Source organism: Larimichthys crocea, chromosome XIX (genome assembly GCF_000972845.2).
Source record: "Larimichthys crocea isolate SSNF chromosome XIX, L_crocea_2.0, whole genome shotgun sequence".
NCBI lineage: Eukaryota > Metazoa > Chordata > Actinopteri > Sciaenidae > Larimichthys > Larimichthys crocea.
In genome coordinates, this window is record NC_040029.1 from 2,309,081 (window position 1) to 2,325,906 (window position 16,826).

Consider the following 16,826-nt stretch of genomic DNA (forward strand, 5'->3'; position numbering starts at 1 on the left):
ATGAAATAAACACAAAATTAAGACAAGATTAAACTTTATTTGTGGGCATAAAGTGAGAAATGGTGAGTGCATTTATGTTCGATGAATCCATGAAAATCAAATCACTGTTTCTGTATGTGTGTGTGTCCTCACATTACATTAGAATATATAAAAGTTATAATCAAGAACTCAGTATTGACATACAATCGATCAAACAACATGTAAATGTGCAGTTTTGAGTTGTTGACACTGATTCCATCCTCTCCACCCAGTCAATGTTTAACTGTTTTAAATGTTTTAGCACCTCAGGTATCATAGAAAATGTTCAGTTGTATTTACACGCTTCGGGTTGTTCACGGTTTGTACCGCTTGTTTTTAATGCAGCTTTTAAAGTGTTTCCAGTCTTTGAACAGTCTTTCTTCTTCGTGTATTATCCACCGTGTTGCCGCTTCCTCGGGTTGAGACAGTTAACTTCTGGTTGTTCTTATTCTGAATCCTCTCTCTGCTGGATTTCTGCTGGAGGCTTTTCTTTCCTTCTGACCGCAGAGACCCCTGAAAAACAAAGTCTAAGATTTAAGATTAAAGTTTAGAATTTAAGGACGAAGATGAACACTTCAAATTTTGACATGCCTTGAAAAATTTATATTGAAAGAGTTGATTGAATACACAACGAGTCATTTCAGCATTGTTTAAAACATGATACTAGGTGGGAAAAACAATAAATTAATCAATTAATTAATCACCTGACTGACTGATTAATACCTCTACCTAGTGATGGCCTTGGCAACAAGATATGCAAGTTCAGCCATGTTAAGGACCATGCAGATAGAAGAGGCAGTGGCCATGAAAACAGTGAAGATGGTTTTCTCCGTGGGCCGTGAGATGAAACAGTCCACCAGGTTTGGACACGGCCACTGGTCACACTGCACCAGCCGTGGCATCTGGAAGCCATCGTAGACCACATACAGTGCATACCTGCCGAGACAAAGACACAGTCTGTATGGAGACAGGCCAAACCAGCGTTAAGGCTGACAGACAGAAGATCTGAATCACAGATCTTACATGAATCCTCCTTCAAAAAGCAGCCTGAACACCAGGCTGCAGGCGTACGTCCACCAGAGGGCACCAGCTATTGGGAGTCTACGTTTCTTCAGGGTCTCCAACTCTCCGTCCTGGCCTTTGTTGCTGAGGAATCCAGCTCGACCAGAACCCTGTCACAACAGGATGGCGTAATATATTATAAGACGTGACAAAACAAGGTAAAATGAGACACAAGAAGATAAACGAGACAATAAGACAAAACAAGATTAAATAAGACATGAGAAATGGGATGGTAGCCCAGCACACACACCTGTAGGAGCCTCTTCTTATCTCTATGGTTCCGATAGGCCACATACATTGCAACCATGAGTGTCGGTGTGGAGACAAAGACGAGCTGAAGGCACCAGAGACGGATGTGGGACACAGGAAAGAACTGATCATAGCAGACGTTTTCACAGCCAGGCTGAAGAACAGAGACAGGCGCATAAAACATACAAGTTATTACTGTATTGAAATGTGTGAGGGTGAATTTTATTCCGTATGAATTTAGCTTTTTGTGGTCACATACCAAACATGAAAATTGATATTCACATAATGGTGTCCCTACCTGTAGCGTGTTACAGGTGAAGTCGGACTGCTCGTCTCCCCAGACGCTCTCAGCAGCGACCACCAGAACCATGACCCGGAAAATAAACAGCACAGACAGCCAGATTTTACCCAAGCTGGTGGAGTGACGGTTGGCCCCGACTAACTGATTGTACAGGGCAGGCCAAGACATCCTGGGGAAACAGTCAGAAGCATGAGAAGAAGAAGAAGAATATGAGCGAAGTTACCAGTGTGAAAAATGTTTTTTTTGTACCAGGTTCGGCTGCTTCCTTTGAACTATACATCTGACAGCAACGCAGATGGAAACTGAGAAGGAAGGCCGTGGCAAAAGATGAAAGCAGATGAAACAAAACAAAGAAGAAGAAGAGGATGAAAAGGAATGAAAGTGAGAGGAGGAGGAGAGGAGGCCCAGCGCCAGCATTCATGTGAACTGATGAACCTCTCTGCCCACTGTGGACTGTACTGAACTAAGCCCACACTGAACACACTGTACAAACCCACACTACTACAGTCCTCACCGCACCATTCACATTCAACGATTGACTGATTGATTTATCGATTGACTGATCATTCAAATCACATGCACTGATTGATATTTATGATATGCATGATACATTCATTCAAAGTTCATTATTGTTTCCAGTTGTAGAATGCTTCTTAAAAGTTAAACAACAATCTACAGAAATTATATTTGTATTTTCTTATCCTCTAAAATGTCTTTTTCTAAAGCAATGAAAATCCTAAAGCACTTTTCTCACCTTGTGTCTGGAGAGTCAGGTTGTCTGCAGGAAAATATTCCACATGGTCCTCCCGAGCAAGAAATCAAACAGCGGCAGCTTGCTGTCACATCAGCACCGACTCCACTGAAATCTGAATGGGATCCTGATCTGATGCCGACGTGAACAAGACACAACACAAACTTGCAGCCTCTGCTTCCTTTGCATGAAATCAAAGATGCGCCTCCAGTGTCAAGTCGGCCAGAACAATAATGACTTCCAGTTAGGACTTTCAAAATAAAACGTCACAGTGGCAGAGAGGTTACAATGTTTGGGAGCGGGAGGCCACACAAACATTACATGAGCAGAAATGACATCTCATTTCATTTGCATGCACAGTCACTGATATTAATGACTTATTAATGAATTAATCTTACTATAAATAAATACTATCACTGTATGGGATCTAATATAAAGATGTGAGAGGTTCAGTGAGTGTTAAAAAGCAGTGTAAATAATTTAATTTCATTAAATCAAATTCATTTTTCATGTGGATAACAATGAACCTCCTCGCCCAGCTTCTGCAAAACAGGCGTCCACTTTGTTCAGTCCACCCTCTTATTATTTCAAGGTGGTGTGCTGACGTCAGGACAGACCTTCATGGACGTGCAGATGACATCATGTGGATCCACAGCCGAGCATGAGCTGGGAGTGAGTCCTGCTAATGCAGTCCAAGGTAAAATGAGCCCGATGACATCATCTGGGTTATTATGTTATAGCTCCTCTGTAGCCACAGAGAACAAATGTTAACGTCAGCTGAGTAGTTAACGAGCCTAATTAACTTCAGTTAATTAAAAATCAATAAGGATGTTCACAAATGTTACACAAATCAACTGTAATGGGTTAACATCTGTTGTTCTTACAGGCTGCCCATACACTGAGGAAGAAAGAGGATTGAAAGAAGAACAAAGTTGCATTGTGCGTGTGTGTGCGTGTGTGTGTGTGTGTGTGTGTGTGTGTGTGTGTGTGTGTGTGTTGGTGCAATTCCTCTGCGGCTGTAACAGGACACAGGTAGAGAGCCAAACCATCACTTGGCAGCGGTCGGCCTGCAGGACAGTGCGGCTCTGTGTGCTGCTAATGACTGTGACCGATGAGCTTTTCCCACTGTTTGTGGAAGTGTGGGAGCAAAAACCAACTTCCTCCGTTTACACTGTGGGCGCTCACAGCACTGAAAACTTCTGAAGAGTCATATCATGCACATCCTGCATGACAGACATACAGTGTTCACAGGTTCATAACTTGGGGGGTATAAAGATCTGCAGACTAAAAGATTATAAATTTCTATTTTCTTAAATAATTAAGTAAGACGTGTTGTTGTTGTTGGACTGCAGACTGACTCTACAGACTCTCCACTGCATCACTGCATATAATGTGACCCGGCAAAATAAGCAGCAATGATCTGGAAGGTCAGGAAAACATCTGGGGTTGAGACAGAGAGGGCGTCAGTGATTCTAATGGAGTCATTAGGGGAATAACAGCGGCACTTATTCCTGATGCATATCAGTGAATGGATATCAGTGTCAGGGCCAGACTCAAAGAGCCGTTGTTTGATCCGTCAGTCAGGACAGGGCTTTAACGGGGGAGAAAGGCTGGCAGATTGTTTCAAGCCATCCATTCTAATGAGAGGTGGTGGTGGGGTGGGGTCACACAGAGTGAATGAGTAGGGAGAAAGAGAGCAAGAGAGAGAGAGAGAGGTAAAATAGAGCTGATTGTTGGAGTAGCTCCTGATCGGCCAGCCAACGGGAGAACAGAGGGGGCCAGTGTCAGCATACACACACAACCACACACTGTACACACACTGTACCACATTCACATACATGTTACCCAGGAAACACACACACTGTAATGAGTGAGGGGGAGAGCAGCATGTGACTGAATAGCAGGTCTCAGTTCTGTAGGTGGACTTGGCTGACTGGTCTCAGATCAGCCTGTACGAGCCCTGTGAGATGGCCTGAGGAGTTCTGGAGCGTGCAGACTCAGTAAGATGGAAAGAGTCTGATTTTTTTTGTTGGTGTTTTACAGTAACTTTACACTCTGTGATGCACTTTGCAGAGATGTGATGAAGCTGTGACATCAGATTAACAGAAAGACAGAGTCCTGAAAATGTACTAGAGTTTTTACAGAAAAGTTCAGTCCATCAAGACATTGTACAATAAAATCTAAATTTTAAGCAAATCTTTAGTAACTTTTTATGCAAACAAACATCAATCTCTTGCATAAATATTCACAATAAAAGCTGTAAACAGTCAAAGTTTGCATTTGTCTGCTCTTAGACTGGACTAGATTTGTGATTAAATGTCAAAACCTACAGCAGCACATGCATTTTGAGCCTTGTCCTGGAAGATCCTGGAATAATATCCAGATTTTTATTACCTTTATGTTCAGGACTTTGTCACACTGCAGGCCTGAGACTCACCGGAGCACTCATTAGTTATGCAGAGCTCCTGGTTGTACTGGCCAGTGATTGGAGAGTTTCTTTTCATATCAGTAAAATAATTAGATTTTTCGGTTTTTGTATGAAAGTCAGAATATTACGACGGAGTATTAGGGCCACATTTAAATAAAAAAATTGAATTAATTACGAGATTAAAGTCGTTATTCTTTAACTGTATTTATTTATCTATGTACCTGTTATGTTTTGTTTCTACAGCTTTGTTGTAAAGCACTTTGGGTACCATCTGGCTATTGTAAATAAACTTGATTTGATTTGATTAAATATGGCGAGAACTCACTTAATAACGACTTTAATGTCGTAATTAATTCCTTTTTTTATATTTATTTAAATGTGGCCCTAATACTCCGTCGTAGAATATGAACATGTCTCTCACATCATTGTGTCACAGACAAACAAGGCTAATATCGAGACACAGCAAGATTATTAGATTAGATTAGATAATTAGATTAGATAATACTTTATTTATCCCACAACGGGGAAATTCACTTGTTTACAGCAGCGAAAAATAAAATCAAGGAGGGAAAACACAAGTGTACATATTTACAAAAAGTACTAAAGTAGAATGTGCAGATTTAAGAATGTGCAGACTTACAAAACAAGTACTAAGGTAGAACATAAACTTAAAAAAACAACAACAAAAAAACAAAAACAAACAAGAACAAAAAAGCAGCAATGGTTGACATGAATTATAGTGCGGGAGAACAATGAAATACTCAGTGAAATGATAAAGTTTAGTAAATGATCACGGTTAGACAGTTAAGTATTAATCAGTATTTGTCCTGGATCATATGATAATTACTTAAATCCAGCTGAGCCGATACTCACTCCGGGACAGCAGGGGGCGACACAAACATCACCGGCTGCTCCAAGCCGCGCACTCCGCTTAAACAACCCCGGAGACGGAAACGACCTCGGTCTCGTTCGTTGCTGCAGCTACGGTGAAATAATCCAGGCGAGGAGGGAAAAGAAAAGAAAAAAACTCAACGTGAGTTTATTAATATATCAAATATAAAAAACAAACCATGGCTCTCGAGTCGCGGATCACGCAGGAAGAAATCAAGAAGGAGCCGGAGAAGCCGATCGACAGAGAGAAGGTGAGCTAACCTGCTAGCTCCGATGCTAACAGACTGGTTGATTCAGAAACATTCATCTAACGTTGTTACAACATAATGTAAGTCATTATTATTCACATCTGCTCCGCATTAACAGTGTCAATAAAATTAATTAAACATCAGCGTCCGCGGCGTGCTGCTGCGAGCATGCTGGCTAATTATAAATATTCATCCGGTGATCAAAGTTAATTTATTTTTAAGCTACAGCTCATTTGAGACTTTTATAACAAAGCACGACCGTATTTAAATATAAAATATGTTAAAGTTCATCGTTAAAAGACAGTTTGAATGTTTGAATTGTTGTCGGTAGACATACAAAGCGACAAACAGCTATAAAACTCTTTAAATTTAATCTCAAACAACACTCAATTTAAATATATTTAAGTAAGTAACTCACCCCACACAGCTGCTGCCTCGTCGGGCCTGTTGCATTTTGTTCAGTGACTCTCAGGAGTTCAGACACCTTCACAGGTGTTTCTAATATTCTGTTGATTTGAGCTGAACAAAGCAAACAATATTATGAATTCATGCAGATGTTGTTTACATTAGTATAACCATGACTATTAACCTGTTGAGCCTGGATAATATTAGCACTGTTGATACTTGCTGTATGTTGGCATATAAATAAATGTGGAGTTGTAGTTACTCGCTGTGGCCACTAGGGGTCAGTGAAACTCAGCCACAGAACAGCACACCTTATCTTCCGGGGCAAACTTTCAAAATAAAACGTGCAGAAAACACAGTGTATTTGGATTATATTTCTGTGTTGTCTTGCTTATCCAGACAGTCCGCATATGTTACTTTTTAAATCTTGTGTTCGTTGCTTATTATATATCTGGCACGAAGGAGGTAACTTGGAGGGCGGCAGTAGCTCAGTCCATAGAGACTTGGCTTGGGAACTGGAGGTTGGCTTTAAGTCCAGCATGGACCCAAAATATGGAAGGTGGACTGGTAGCTGGAGAGGTGCCGGTTCACCTCCTGGGCACCGCAGAGGGGCCCTTGAGAAAGGCACCAAACCCCCCCAACTGCTCGCAGGGTGCCGGTCTGGCTGTCTGACAATCACTCCACCATCTCTCTCCACATTTGCATGTTTATGAGTCTTGTACTTGTATTGTATGTGTGTTTGGGGTTAAAAATGCATGTAAATTTAAAAAAATGAGTGAAAGAAGAATTTCCCCATTGAGGGGATTAATAAAGTATATCTTCTTCTTCTGCCGCTGCAGACCTGTCCCCTTCTGCTGCGAGTATTCACCACCAACAGTGGCAGACACCACAGAGCAGACGAGTTTGCCCGTGGCAACGTTCCCTCCAGTGAGCTGCAGATATACACATGGTGAGACTGAGAACATTTCATGCTTTGTTTGTGTCAAAGTGGCATTTCCCGCTGAGTTTATAAAACAAAAAAGAAAGCACCTTGTAGAAGTACAGCTTACAGTCTCTGCTTCTGTGTTTGTCAGGATGGATGCTACTCTGAAGGAGCTGACCAGCCTGGTAAAGGAAGTGTATCCGGAGGCGAGGAAAAAGGGGACTCATTTCAGCTTTTCCATTGTTTACCCCGACCCTAGAGGGAAAGTGTACAGGTCAGTATCACACCACAGCAGCGCTGGTTGGACACAGTGAATGAGAGTACCCTGGATATTGAAAAATGTATCTGTCTCTCCTTTCAGGTTGAAAGATATCGGCAGCACTGTATCCGGCAGGAAGGGCACAGACGACTCCATGACGTTGCAGTCTCAGCGCTTCCAGATCGGAGACTATCTGGACATAGCTATCACGCCACCCAACAGAGCCCCGCCCCTTAGCACGCGCATGAGGCCCTTCTGAACGTGCACACACACCAACAACAACATGCATACACATACCTACACACATGTGCTACACACACATCAACCTTAATTTTTTTTTTTTGATCATTTTCTCCATGGATGGTTTTTGCCTCGTTTTCTAAAAATGTGACGTGTAATAAAGTTGCTGTTTTTTTTCCAAAGTTTCTCAGACTTTCTTGTGCAAACTTAATTTGTATAGTAAGGGGGAAAAAACGCATCATTTCATCAGAATAAAAGCACGCCAGTTCACGGCAACAGTTCCTGGTGGCACCACAGTCATGTTTCAAATTTCAAAGTCAGTGGAAATGATGACTGTGATCACATGTAACAGCTCCAGGAATCTTGTGAGTTGAAATAATTGAAAGTATCTGTAATTGGAGTTGATTTTCCGACACATAAATGCTACATAAACCTGCTGTAATGTTATCTCTAAGAAATACTATATATATAATACTGACATTGTTTTTGAGTTCTTGAAGCCAAAAATGTATCAAAATAAAACATGATAGACTTTATACCAGGGGTCTTCAACCAAGGGTGTCCGCAGAGGTACTGCAGGGGGTCCACCAATTTTTGTAATAATTATTGACAATTTTCATAACATATTCCAAAATAATTTGTGAGAATTAAAAAAAAAAAAAATTATAGACTAAACTGCATGCGTTAATCTGCAATAAAAAGCTACTTTTGACTAAAACTATTACCATTTATATATTATTTATAAATGATTCCATTATACGTGAATTTTGTGTCAGTCACAAACAAATATATGCTAATAACCCAGCATATAAAGAGGTAAAAGGTGAATAATGGTAGGTAAAGGTAAATATAAAAGTTATAGGCCAGGCTCATGTACAGAGATGTATGAAGTACTGGAGTAAAGTAGTGAAGTAGAAGTACAAGTGCTATATCAAAAAACTGACTTGAGTAGAAGTGTGTTCTTTAAACACCATACTTAAGTGAAAGTACAAAAGTATTCAAAATGTTTTGTACTTAAGTATTGCAAGTAGAAGTATGTTAAAAAAAGTACTGAAAGTAAAAGTACAAGTAAAAGTAGAAGTACTGTTGTTTATATAATTTCAAATATTTATTAAGGCACAACTCCTAATGTTACAGTGTTACAATGTTCATGGTAGAGTTCTGTGATTTCCCATGGTCTGTGAATGCGTGAATGCTGAATGAATACGTCTCGTCATGCTGGACGCTACAATAGTAACGAGTAACGATTCAGCACATGAAAAATGTATCGGAGTAAAAGTATTAAATTCATCAAAAATATGTAGTGCAGTAAAAGTAGAAGTTGGGGGAAAAAATAATACTCCAAACAAGTACAGATACTGCATTTTAGTACTTAAGTACAGTACTTAAGTAGTTCCATTTCGTTACTATACATCTCATGTATACGCATATCGTGCAGGTGGTCGGTGAAGGGAGTTTTATTTTGAAAGTTTAAACGGGAAGTTCAACGCTGCCCCCGCGGCGCATGCGTATTGCCACACACTTGACAGGCTAGCTGCAGGGGTAGCCGAGTTAGCGGTGTGTTAGCCACGTAAAGTTTGGACTCGGACGCAGAGCAGGCGGTGAAATGTTCCGGAGAAAGCTGACGGCCTTGGACTATCACAACCCCAACACCTTCGACTGCAGAGGTGAGAGAGGAGCCGCCGGCGGGCCGCGGGAGTGAAGCGTGGAGCCGGCTAACGTGTCAGGAAACAGCGTCAATGCTGCTTCTGGCTCACACAGCTGCATGTTTATTACCTCTTAGCACGCCACGGTTAAAAAGAAAACAACTTATTTAGTAAAGTTACCGACTTTAAATGTCAGCTACACCCCTAATATGAAAGTTATCCGTCATTATTTTACATATTTAATTGTAATAATGCACGTCAGATGTGTGTACGTGGTCACTGAGCTGTTATAATGTTGACTTAATATGTGTGTGTGTGTGTGTGTGTGTGTGTGTGTGTGTGTGTGTGTGTGTTGTGTGTTTTGTCTCTTGCTCAGATGAGACACAGTTCAGAAACTGCATCGTGTGGCTGGAGGACCAGAAGATTAGACACTATAAGATCGAGGACAGAGGAAACCTGAGGAACATCCCGAGCTCAGACTGGCCCCAAGCCTACCAGAAGGTGACACCACCACCACCAGCACCATCACCATCACCATCACATGCCTGTAAAAAAACACCACCTCAAAGCTCAGATGAGTTCATTGTTGTGCATCTGTCCTTTCCCTGTGTGCAGTACCTGCAGGACGTGAGCTGTCCATTCGGAGTCCAGGAGAGACAGGAGGCCTTGGACTGGTTACTGGGCCTGGCTGTGCGATATGAATACGGAGACAATGGTATGATCAGCATGTGCATGTGAAGTCTTAAAGGATAAACTCTGGGGAATCTAATTAACACTCCCTAAATCCAGATTTAGGGAGTGTTAATTATATTTTCCAGATTTAGTCAGAGCTGTTGTCATGGCTGCTGATCTGTAGAGCAACAATATAAGTGGCTGACATGCTGATACTATGTTGCAACACTGCTGGTGACCAGTAGATGGAGACATTATAAAGGGAGCGATGTTTTCTAATGCTGCCAGCTCACCAGGACAGAAACAAATGAACTCCAAACTTATTTCAAATAATTCCTCATGCTCACTGGCTCCTATTTTAAGTCCTCACTGTATATGAAGGTGTGTTTTGCGTGTCTCCTCAGTGGATAAGTATAAGAAGTGTGAGCCGATGGCAGCCTCCAGCAACAGCGACAAACTAGTAGACCCCCTCGTCAACCTTGACAGTGAGTAGAAACACCTTTCTGCCCCGTTCCTCCGTCTGTCCTTGAACTCCACATTCTTGTGTCTTTGATGTCGTCTTCTCTTTGTTCCAGGTAAAAGATGAAATCATCTGTTATGTTTATGTCTCGCAGGTAATTCTCCAGATTTCAAAGCAGGAGTGATGGCTCTGTCGAACATTCTCAAGATACAACGGCACGATGACTACCTGGTTATGCTCAAGGTGGGAGTTTGTTCACTCTGTGTATGTGTGTGTGAACATGTTTTCTTCTCATTATACTTATTTAATATACAAACACTTTCTATTTTCTTGTCCTCCTGGCAGGCCATTCGTATTCTGATCCAGGAGAGACTTTCTCCAGAAGCCATCACTAAAGCCAGCCAGAACAGAGAGGTAAACAAACATTTTGCACCGATCAAACGATCAAAGCAGCAGAGGTCGAGGTATTCAGACATTTATGCCTTATTTCCACTGCATGGTACAGCTCGACTCGACTCCACCAGGTGCTCTCCTCGATTTTTGTTCCACTTTCACGGTTGCTCCATGTCGCCCTAGTTTCTCTCTCATCAGTCAGTCTGCTTGATACTAAAAAAAGTAACCAGGTACTATCCACAACGTTTGCCAAGAGAAAACCAGAAAACAACACTTCCAAATGAGTTCATTTGAGTTGTACCATTTAGTACATTTACATTTTTATTTGAGGATGATATGCTCTCTCTAACTGGACTGTTGTCCCAGTCATGTATATTTGTAATGCGTATATGTGCTTGTGTTTTCCAGGGTATCCCAGTAGCCTTAGACAATCACATCCTGGGTTTCGACACTGGAGGTGAGTGCTGCTTTCATGGTGATTTATTGACATCCACTCACACAGGCAGTCTTGTGTGGATCCATGTGAGCACATATTCAGTCATCACAGCAAAAGTCAATTCAATTTTTTCTTCTTTCTCAGACGCGACCCTGAACGAAGCGGCTCAGATCCTGCGCCTGCTGCACATCGAGGAGCTGAGAGAGCTCCAGACCAGGATCAACGAGGCAATCGTCGCCGTCCAGGCCATCATAGCCGACCCCAAGACAGATCACAGGCTGGGCAAGGTCGGCAGATGAGAGCGAGGATGAAGAGGGACGCTGCAGGAAGGAAGGAAGGAAGGAAAACAAGGGAGGGAGTGACTGAACTACGGGAGTTTTAATTTGATTTTGAGAGGAAAAGCCTTACTCCGTTTGAATTGGACATAAATGAGTTTGTTTTTCGTTGTTGCATGAGATCAGACTGTTCAAATTGGGAATTTGGAGCAAAGTTGTGGAAAGTTCTCAGATACTGGTTTTCCTTTTTGTACGGCAGCAGTTTACACCAACAGTTTCTGAGTAGTTAGTGTTGAAACACTCGTTTCTTTTAGTCTTTAATTTCTTCAAAGACTTTGGTTGAACCATCTGATGATCTCCTGGCTGCCACAATCTCTCCCTTAACAGAAACCACAGAGAAGCTTCAGAAATCTTCAAACTGAAGGTTATATTTGTATCTTGTCTTAAAGAGGAAACTTTTTGTTTTTGCAGATGGAACAAAAGCTTATTTTGAAAAGGTCTACAGTGACGCTGTGTGGGGAAAATATATAAACCCAGCTGAACACAGTCCGGCTCCTGTGCTTCTTGTGTGTTGTGATGTTCGGTGATAATTCTCCTCCGTTAAGCATCGACGCAATAACCTGCAAGAAGTCCGTCAAGTACCAAATCACATTTTATTGTTATAAATATCACATCTTATAAAAAGATAAAGATTTGAAAAGTAGAAGTAGTAAAAAATATTTGGCAAAAAAAAAAAAAAGTAACGTCATTTCATGTGTGAAATACAGATTAGTAGTGCAGAGAGATATGGCAGGACCAGTCGCTGTGATCTTTTAGTCAAGAGTTCAGTGAGTAGATGGATCCCACTCTCATGTATTAGAGCCAGGACATGATAAGCTTTGCCCGGCATAAAGACTGAAAGTAGAAGGAAGCCAGAGGTTCACCTGCTACCTGCCAAGAAAGAGCTGGTAACTAGCTTCATATTTAATATACAGACATGAGAGTGGGACCGATCTTAACATTTAACTCTAAAAAAACAGATTTCCTCAAACATTCACTGAATAATTAGCCTGTGTTTAAAGCCACTGTGTCCAGCTGATCAAAAACAAATGTGATAAGACACGTTTTTAAAGCTCTTCATTCTTTGGCTTGACACTCTTAACACATTTTAAGATCTGATTTCATCGCTCTGTGTTTTCTGGATCTTTAATCGATAGAAAAACTAAAATAGCTCACGTACAAAAATACAGTAGAAAAAAAAAAAAAAAACTAAAAATGAGGTATAAAACAAATTTACAAAACATTATTTTGGGGTTATATCTTTAAGGTGAGATAATGGGGGTGGGGTCAGGGTGAGTGGAGGGGTTGTAAATTTGCTCTGATGGTTCATCTGGCAAGAGGAAGCCATCTCGCTTCCTACTGAGTGTCCTTTCTTCTGAGGGACACTGGAGAGGACACTTCTGCTGCTCCTGCCCTCTGATCAGGAATCACCCCAGAACTTTAGCACCAAAGGACCCCGCGGCTGCCAGTCCGTCGTTAGTGGCTCCCTGAGACACAAATCAGACATTTTTATGACTCGGACACATTAAATTTCTCCTTTTTATAGTTAGTTTACAGCTCCGAGGGGAAACCAAGAGTCAAAGGTCTGATTTTCTCTTCCTGTGCGAATCCAAATGTGACGGGAAGAAAGCTTAAGTGCAGCGGCGGGTTAATGACCCTCCATCCCGAACAAAGCCCCGCTCTTAACAAGTTGTGGCGACTGAGAATTATCTCCGTAAAGAGCATGTGTGTGAGTGTGTGTTCATGTATTCAACAATAACAGCTTTTAAGCCTCTTACAAGCAGCTCTCAAACCCTTAACAAGTGTGTTTTAGAGCTGTCATCATGGTCCGAATTACAGCGCACATCTTTGAAGCCGGTGGCTGTTATTTCGCGTGAGGCTTTAGAGAGTGTGAGGACGCGCAGACGTGACATTTACAGCAACACACACTGGTGATTGGCATTGCTCTGAGCATTCTGACAGTCAGACGCACAAACTCTTCTATCGTGACCAGACTTACTCGCCGTGCAGATGTGTGTGGCTTTGACAGCGACACCTGCCAAGGTGCTACTTTAGGGATTATCCTGTGTTTAGACGGCTACTTTGTACTTTACCACGAGGCTTTGAAAAGACGCGAAGCCATCTGCAGACATCAGCACATCAAACATGACGCACACAAACACAAAATACAGGTAGAGGCTCACAAACAGCTGTATAATCATTGTTCTTTGGTCTCATGCGCGCACACACACACACATAGACCACAAGAAGAGGAGCACAGACAGCTGTGTAATCATTCTTCTTGTGTCTATTTCATACACACACAGGTATAGGTGTGGAGTAAAGGGTGTAAGCCAGCTGTGTGATGTGTTTTGTGGGTGGAGGGGGATGAAACGAACTGTGGTTTCTTTACACAATAAAAGTCACATTTACAGTTAACAATGCTTACTTGTTAATCAGGCCCATAACACCCCCAATATCATATTTCATAGTCATTCTATTCAGATTTGATATCCAGTTTGATTCAGATGTGTTTGGAAATAGCTGAACTCACATCCGTCTCAAAGCCAAGACTTCTGAAGACTTTCTCTCTTTTACCAAACGGAGGTAAAACATCAACCGAATGCGACAGAAACAAATGAACACTCACCAAATGTCTTGGTTAGTCTTTCCACTGTTCCAAAAATCACCGACTCGATATAAATAGCCGACATGAATCCTCAGTTCACAGTGTGAGATGCGAACATGTTGTAGTAAAATGACTGTTTTTGTCAAAGGAGTCTGGTCTGGTGGGATTTGAACACAGCGTCCGTCAGCATTACTCTGCTGATTTCCAATGAACGTGTATTTTTACTCCGACTTCTCTGGATGTTTTGCTCAACTCTGATATCATATCAGCAGTTTTAATATTTTAATCCAGAGACAGAGTGACAATGTCTTCTTGATATTTGTCATCTGATACAAGTGTTTGAAGGCAAACATGTTTTGTGACACACTGGGAGTTCAAACTGCGACCTGGAGCTGCTGCTGCTTTCACTGCACAGCCTGCGGAGACGTTGCGTAACCGGTTCCTGTGTTTCCTTTAGACTCGAGCGCGGCGCTCTCCTCCACCGCCTCCCCGTGTGGGGTTAACTGTGTCTTTTGTCTCGCTGCCTTCAGGGGGTTAAGGTGACATCTGGTGGGAGTTGACTGATGCGATGACATCACATGCACACAAACCAATGAGCTCACTGTCTGGTACACCTTGAAGTCAGTGTGTGTGTGTTAGAGAGAGGGCGTTTGGTGGTTGTTATTATATGGAGCGCAAATTACCCGTCTGAAAACTAAAGAGTGTGTGTGTGTGTGTGTGTGTAAGTGAAAGAGAGTGATAGTGTGTGTGTGTTTGTAAGAAACAGCAGGGCAACCACATCCAATCAGTAGAGCATCAAAGCCTGTGCATTAAGATGTCAAAAAGTACACGATACACACCTTATAGACATTGGCTGGTTGCTATGGCGATGCCGTACAGGTGAGAGCGCTGGTCAGGGAGGTATTCATCAGTGAACTGACTGCTGTCTTTGCTCACTGCGATCACTCCGTCCCTGCGAGGCAGCAGACACAGAGAGAGGGTTAAGACGTCAGCAGGGCTTCAGCAGAGCTCGTCGATCGGTGACGAGGAAATAATAAATGACTTAACGTGATGTAGAACGATAAATGAACATGGCTACCTCCTCCAGTCAGTGTAATAGAAGTGGTTCTTGTAGTAGACCATGCTGAACGGGTAGTTGAGGCTGGAGTGGATCACTTTGCGACCTGAACCATCCGGGGAGACACACTCCAAGCGCTTCGTACCTGATTTGAATGAAGATTTTTAGCGTATTGATTTTTAGATTCAAATTGTATTTTTACAAATGAATTGCTGCTGCGAACGCTGACTTTCAAGTTCAGGTCTCACATTTGAAACGTGCCTAAAAGTAAAAGTAAAGAATTATTGTGTGTTCACCTGCATCAGCCCAGCAGACTTGTCCTGAAGACGAGTCATAGGTGAGAGCGTTTGGCAAACCGATCCCGTCTGACACCACCACTTTGCGGTTCTGACCGTCCACCGTTGAGCTCTCGATCTTCGGAGCCTCTCTGTTCCAGTCTGTCCAGTACAGAGTGCTGCAGACACAAACACAGCAGTGAGGGATTAAACTCCATCCTGCTAATGATTTCACTTCATCTCAGCTGGACTAACTCTGTGCTGAAGCTCTCTTCGCAGTGTGTGTGTGTGTGGACACGCTGGGATCTGGCTAATATAAAGAGACAAGAAGAAAACCACACACAAGCATTCAGACAACCACACACGGGCGGGTACATAAAGGTACAAGAGCACGGGGCTCGAGGGAGCAGCTGTCTCGTTCTGATGAGGTCATGGTCAGGTTACTCTGAGCAACGTGTGACCTTTGACCCCAGCTCTCTCGGTGCATATTTTGGAGCCGTTTCATCTGTATGCGTCAGAAAATATGAACCACGCTGGCTAACTCAGGCAGACATTTTTTAACTTTGGGATAAATATTTCTCGTGGACGCGTTTCTGCGATGCATTAAATCAGATTAAAATCTCAGCACAATGATAACTGAGCTTTAGGCAGAGTGTGTGTGGGCTGCTTATGACGCCACACTGCTTTTCATCTGTAGATGATGGTGTACATGTGGGCAGTCCACTGGGAACGACAGGTAATACACACCACATGAGCAATCAGCTTACACCCTCTCTCTCTCTCACACACACACACACACACACACACACACACACTACATGTTTATGAGCGTGTACGTTAATCAGCTTGATGAACCTATGGGCGAGCAGATGTTGGTGTGTGAGACGTTCGTACACGTGTGCATGCTTTTATGTGTGTGCACGTAATTTCGGCGTGTCTGCTATGCTGTGTGCGATTATGTTTCTGTGTGTGTGTGTGTGTGTGTGAGAGCGTAACATGTGCAGGCTCAGAAATCACGGAGCACATGCTTCATCATACGTGTACCCGTGTGAAGCAGTAATTACCTTTAAGGACTTGGCTTTTTGTCAGAACACACACACACACACACACACACACACACACACACACATATACACACACACACTTGGCCTTCAGTCAGAAAATAAACTTTGAAATGTGACAGCAATAATC

At 42.3% G+C, this 16,826-nt stretch overlaps 4 protein-coding genes across 25 annotated transcripts in view; 2 read left to right on the forward strand and 2 right to left on the reverse strand.

Moving 5' to 3' along the window:
- Positions 1-39: 39 nt before the first annotated feature.
- On the reverse strand, positions 40-5,721 carry LOC104936902 (gap junction beta-2 protein). Its single transcript, XM_019255508.2, has 7 exons — positions 5,683-5,721; positions 2,385-2,513; positions 1,628-1,799; positions 1,331-1,483; positions 1,042-1,190; positions 748-954; positions 40-531 (listed from the first exon to the last, which is right to left on the reverse strand). Exons 1-7 carry the CDS (start codon positions 5,709-5,711, stop codon positions 447-449), a joined length of 924 nt encoding a protein of 307 aa, XP_019111053.2. The 5' UTR covers positions 5,712-5,721; the 3' UTR covers positions 40-446.
- A 41-nt stretch (positions 5,722-5,762) lies between these two features.
- sap18 (Sin3A-associated protein) lies at positions 5,763-7,959 on the forward strand. Its single transcript, XM_010752993.3, has 4 exons — positions 5,763-5,951; positions 7,193-7,302; positions 7,427-7,549; positions 7,637-7,959. The coding sequence occupies exons 1-4, from the start codon at positions 5,880-5,882 to the stop codon at positions 7,791-7,793; spliced, it is 462 nt and encodes a 153-aa protein (XP_010751295.1). The 5' UTR covers positions 5,763-5,879; the 3' UTR covers positions 7,794-7,959.
- A 1,256-nt stretch (positions 7,960-9,215) lies between these two features.
- rtraf (RNA transcription, translation and transport factor) lies at positions 9,216-12,205 on the forward strand. The gene is made up of 8 exons (XM_010752992.3): positions 9,216-9,441; positions 9,797-9,921; positions 10,036-10,135; positions 10,497-10,577; positions 10,707-10,795; positions 10,898-10,966; positions 11,354-11,402; positions 11,526-12,205. The coding sequence occupies exons 1-8, from the start codon at positions 9,381-9,383 to the stop codon at positions 11,678-11,680; spliced, it is 729 nt and encodes a 242-aa protein (XP_010751294.2). The 5' UTR covers positions 9,216-9,380; the 3' UTR covers positions 11,681-12,205.
- A 486-nt stretch (positions 12,206-12,691) lies between these two features.
- Positions 12,692-16,826, reverse strand: part of nid2a (nidogen 2a (osteonidogen)) — a 40,996-nt gene continuing 36,861 nt past the window's right edge. For all 22 annotated transcript variants that reach the window (XM_027291648.1, XM_027291647.1, XM_027291644.1 and 19 more), the window contains 4 exons: positions 15,657-15,814; positions 15,382-15,505; positions 15,143-15,255; positions 12,692-13,182 (listed from right to left, as the gene is read on the reverse strand). In XM_027291648.1, coding sequence (XP_027147449.1) covers positions 15,144-15,255; positions 15,382-15,505; positions 15,657-15,814 — 394 coding nt within the window. In that variant the 3' untranslated portion in view covers positions 12,692-13,182; position 15,143. The remainder of the gene's footprint in view (positions 13,183-15,142; positions 15,256-15,381; positions 15,506-15,656; positions 15,815-16,826) is intronic.

Excerpts from the sequence above, each read along its gene's own strand:
- sap18 (XM_010752993.3), top strand. The coding sequence starts at position 5,880 with ATGGCTCTCGAGTCGCGGATCACGCAGGAAGAAATCAAGAAGGAGCCG. Across the intron at positions 5,952-7,192 it reads AGCCGATCGACAGAGAGAAG|ACCTGTCCCCTTCTGCTGCG; the intron begins GTGAGCTAACCT and ends CTGCCGCTGCAG. Across the intron at positions 7,303-7,426 it reads GAGCTGCAGATATACACATG|GATGGATGCTACTCTGAAGG; the intron begins GTGAGACTGAGA and ends TGTGTTTGTCAG.
- LOC104936902 (XM_019255508.2), bottom strand. The coding sequence starts at position 5,711 with ATGTTTGTGTCGCCCCCTGCTGTCCCGGA. Across the intron at positions 1,800-2,384 it reads CCTGACTCTCCAGACACAAG|GATGTCTTGGCCTGCCCTGT; the intron begins GTGAGAAAAGTG and ends CTGTTTCCCCAG. Across the intron at positions 1,191-1,330 it reads ATAAGAAGAGGCTCCTACAG|GGTTCTGGTCGAGCTGGATT; the intron begins GTGTGTGTGCTG and ends CTGTTGTGACAG.
- rtraf (XM_010752992.3), top strand. The coding sequence starts at position 9,381 with ATGTTCCGGAGAAAGCTGACGGCCTTGGACTATCACAACCCCAACACC. Across the intron at positions 9,442-9,796 it reads CAACACCTTCGACTGCAGAG|ATGAGACACAGTTCAGAAAC; the intron begins GTGAGAGAGGAG and ends TCTCTTGCTCAG. Across the intron at positions 10,967-11,353 it reads AAGCCAGCCAGAACAGAGAG|GGTATCCCAGTAGCCTTAGA; the intron begins GTAAACAAACAT and ends TGTGTTTTCCAG.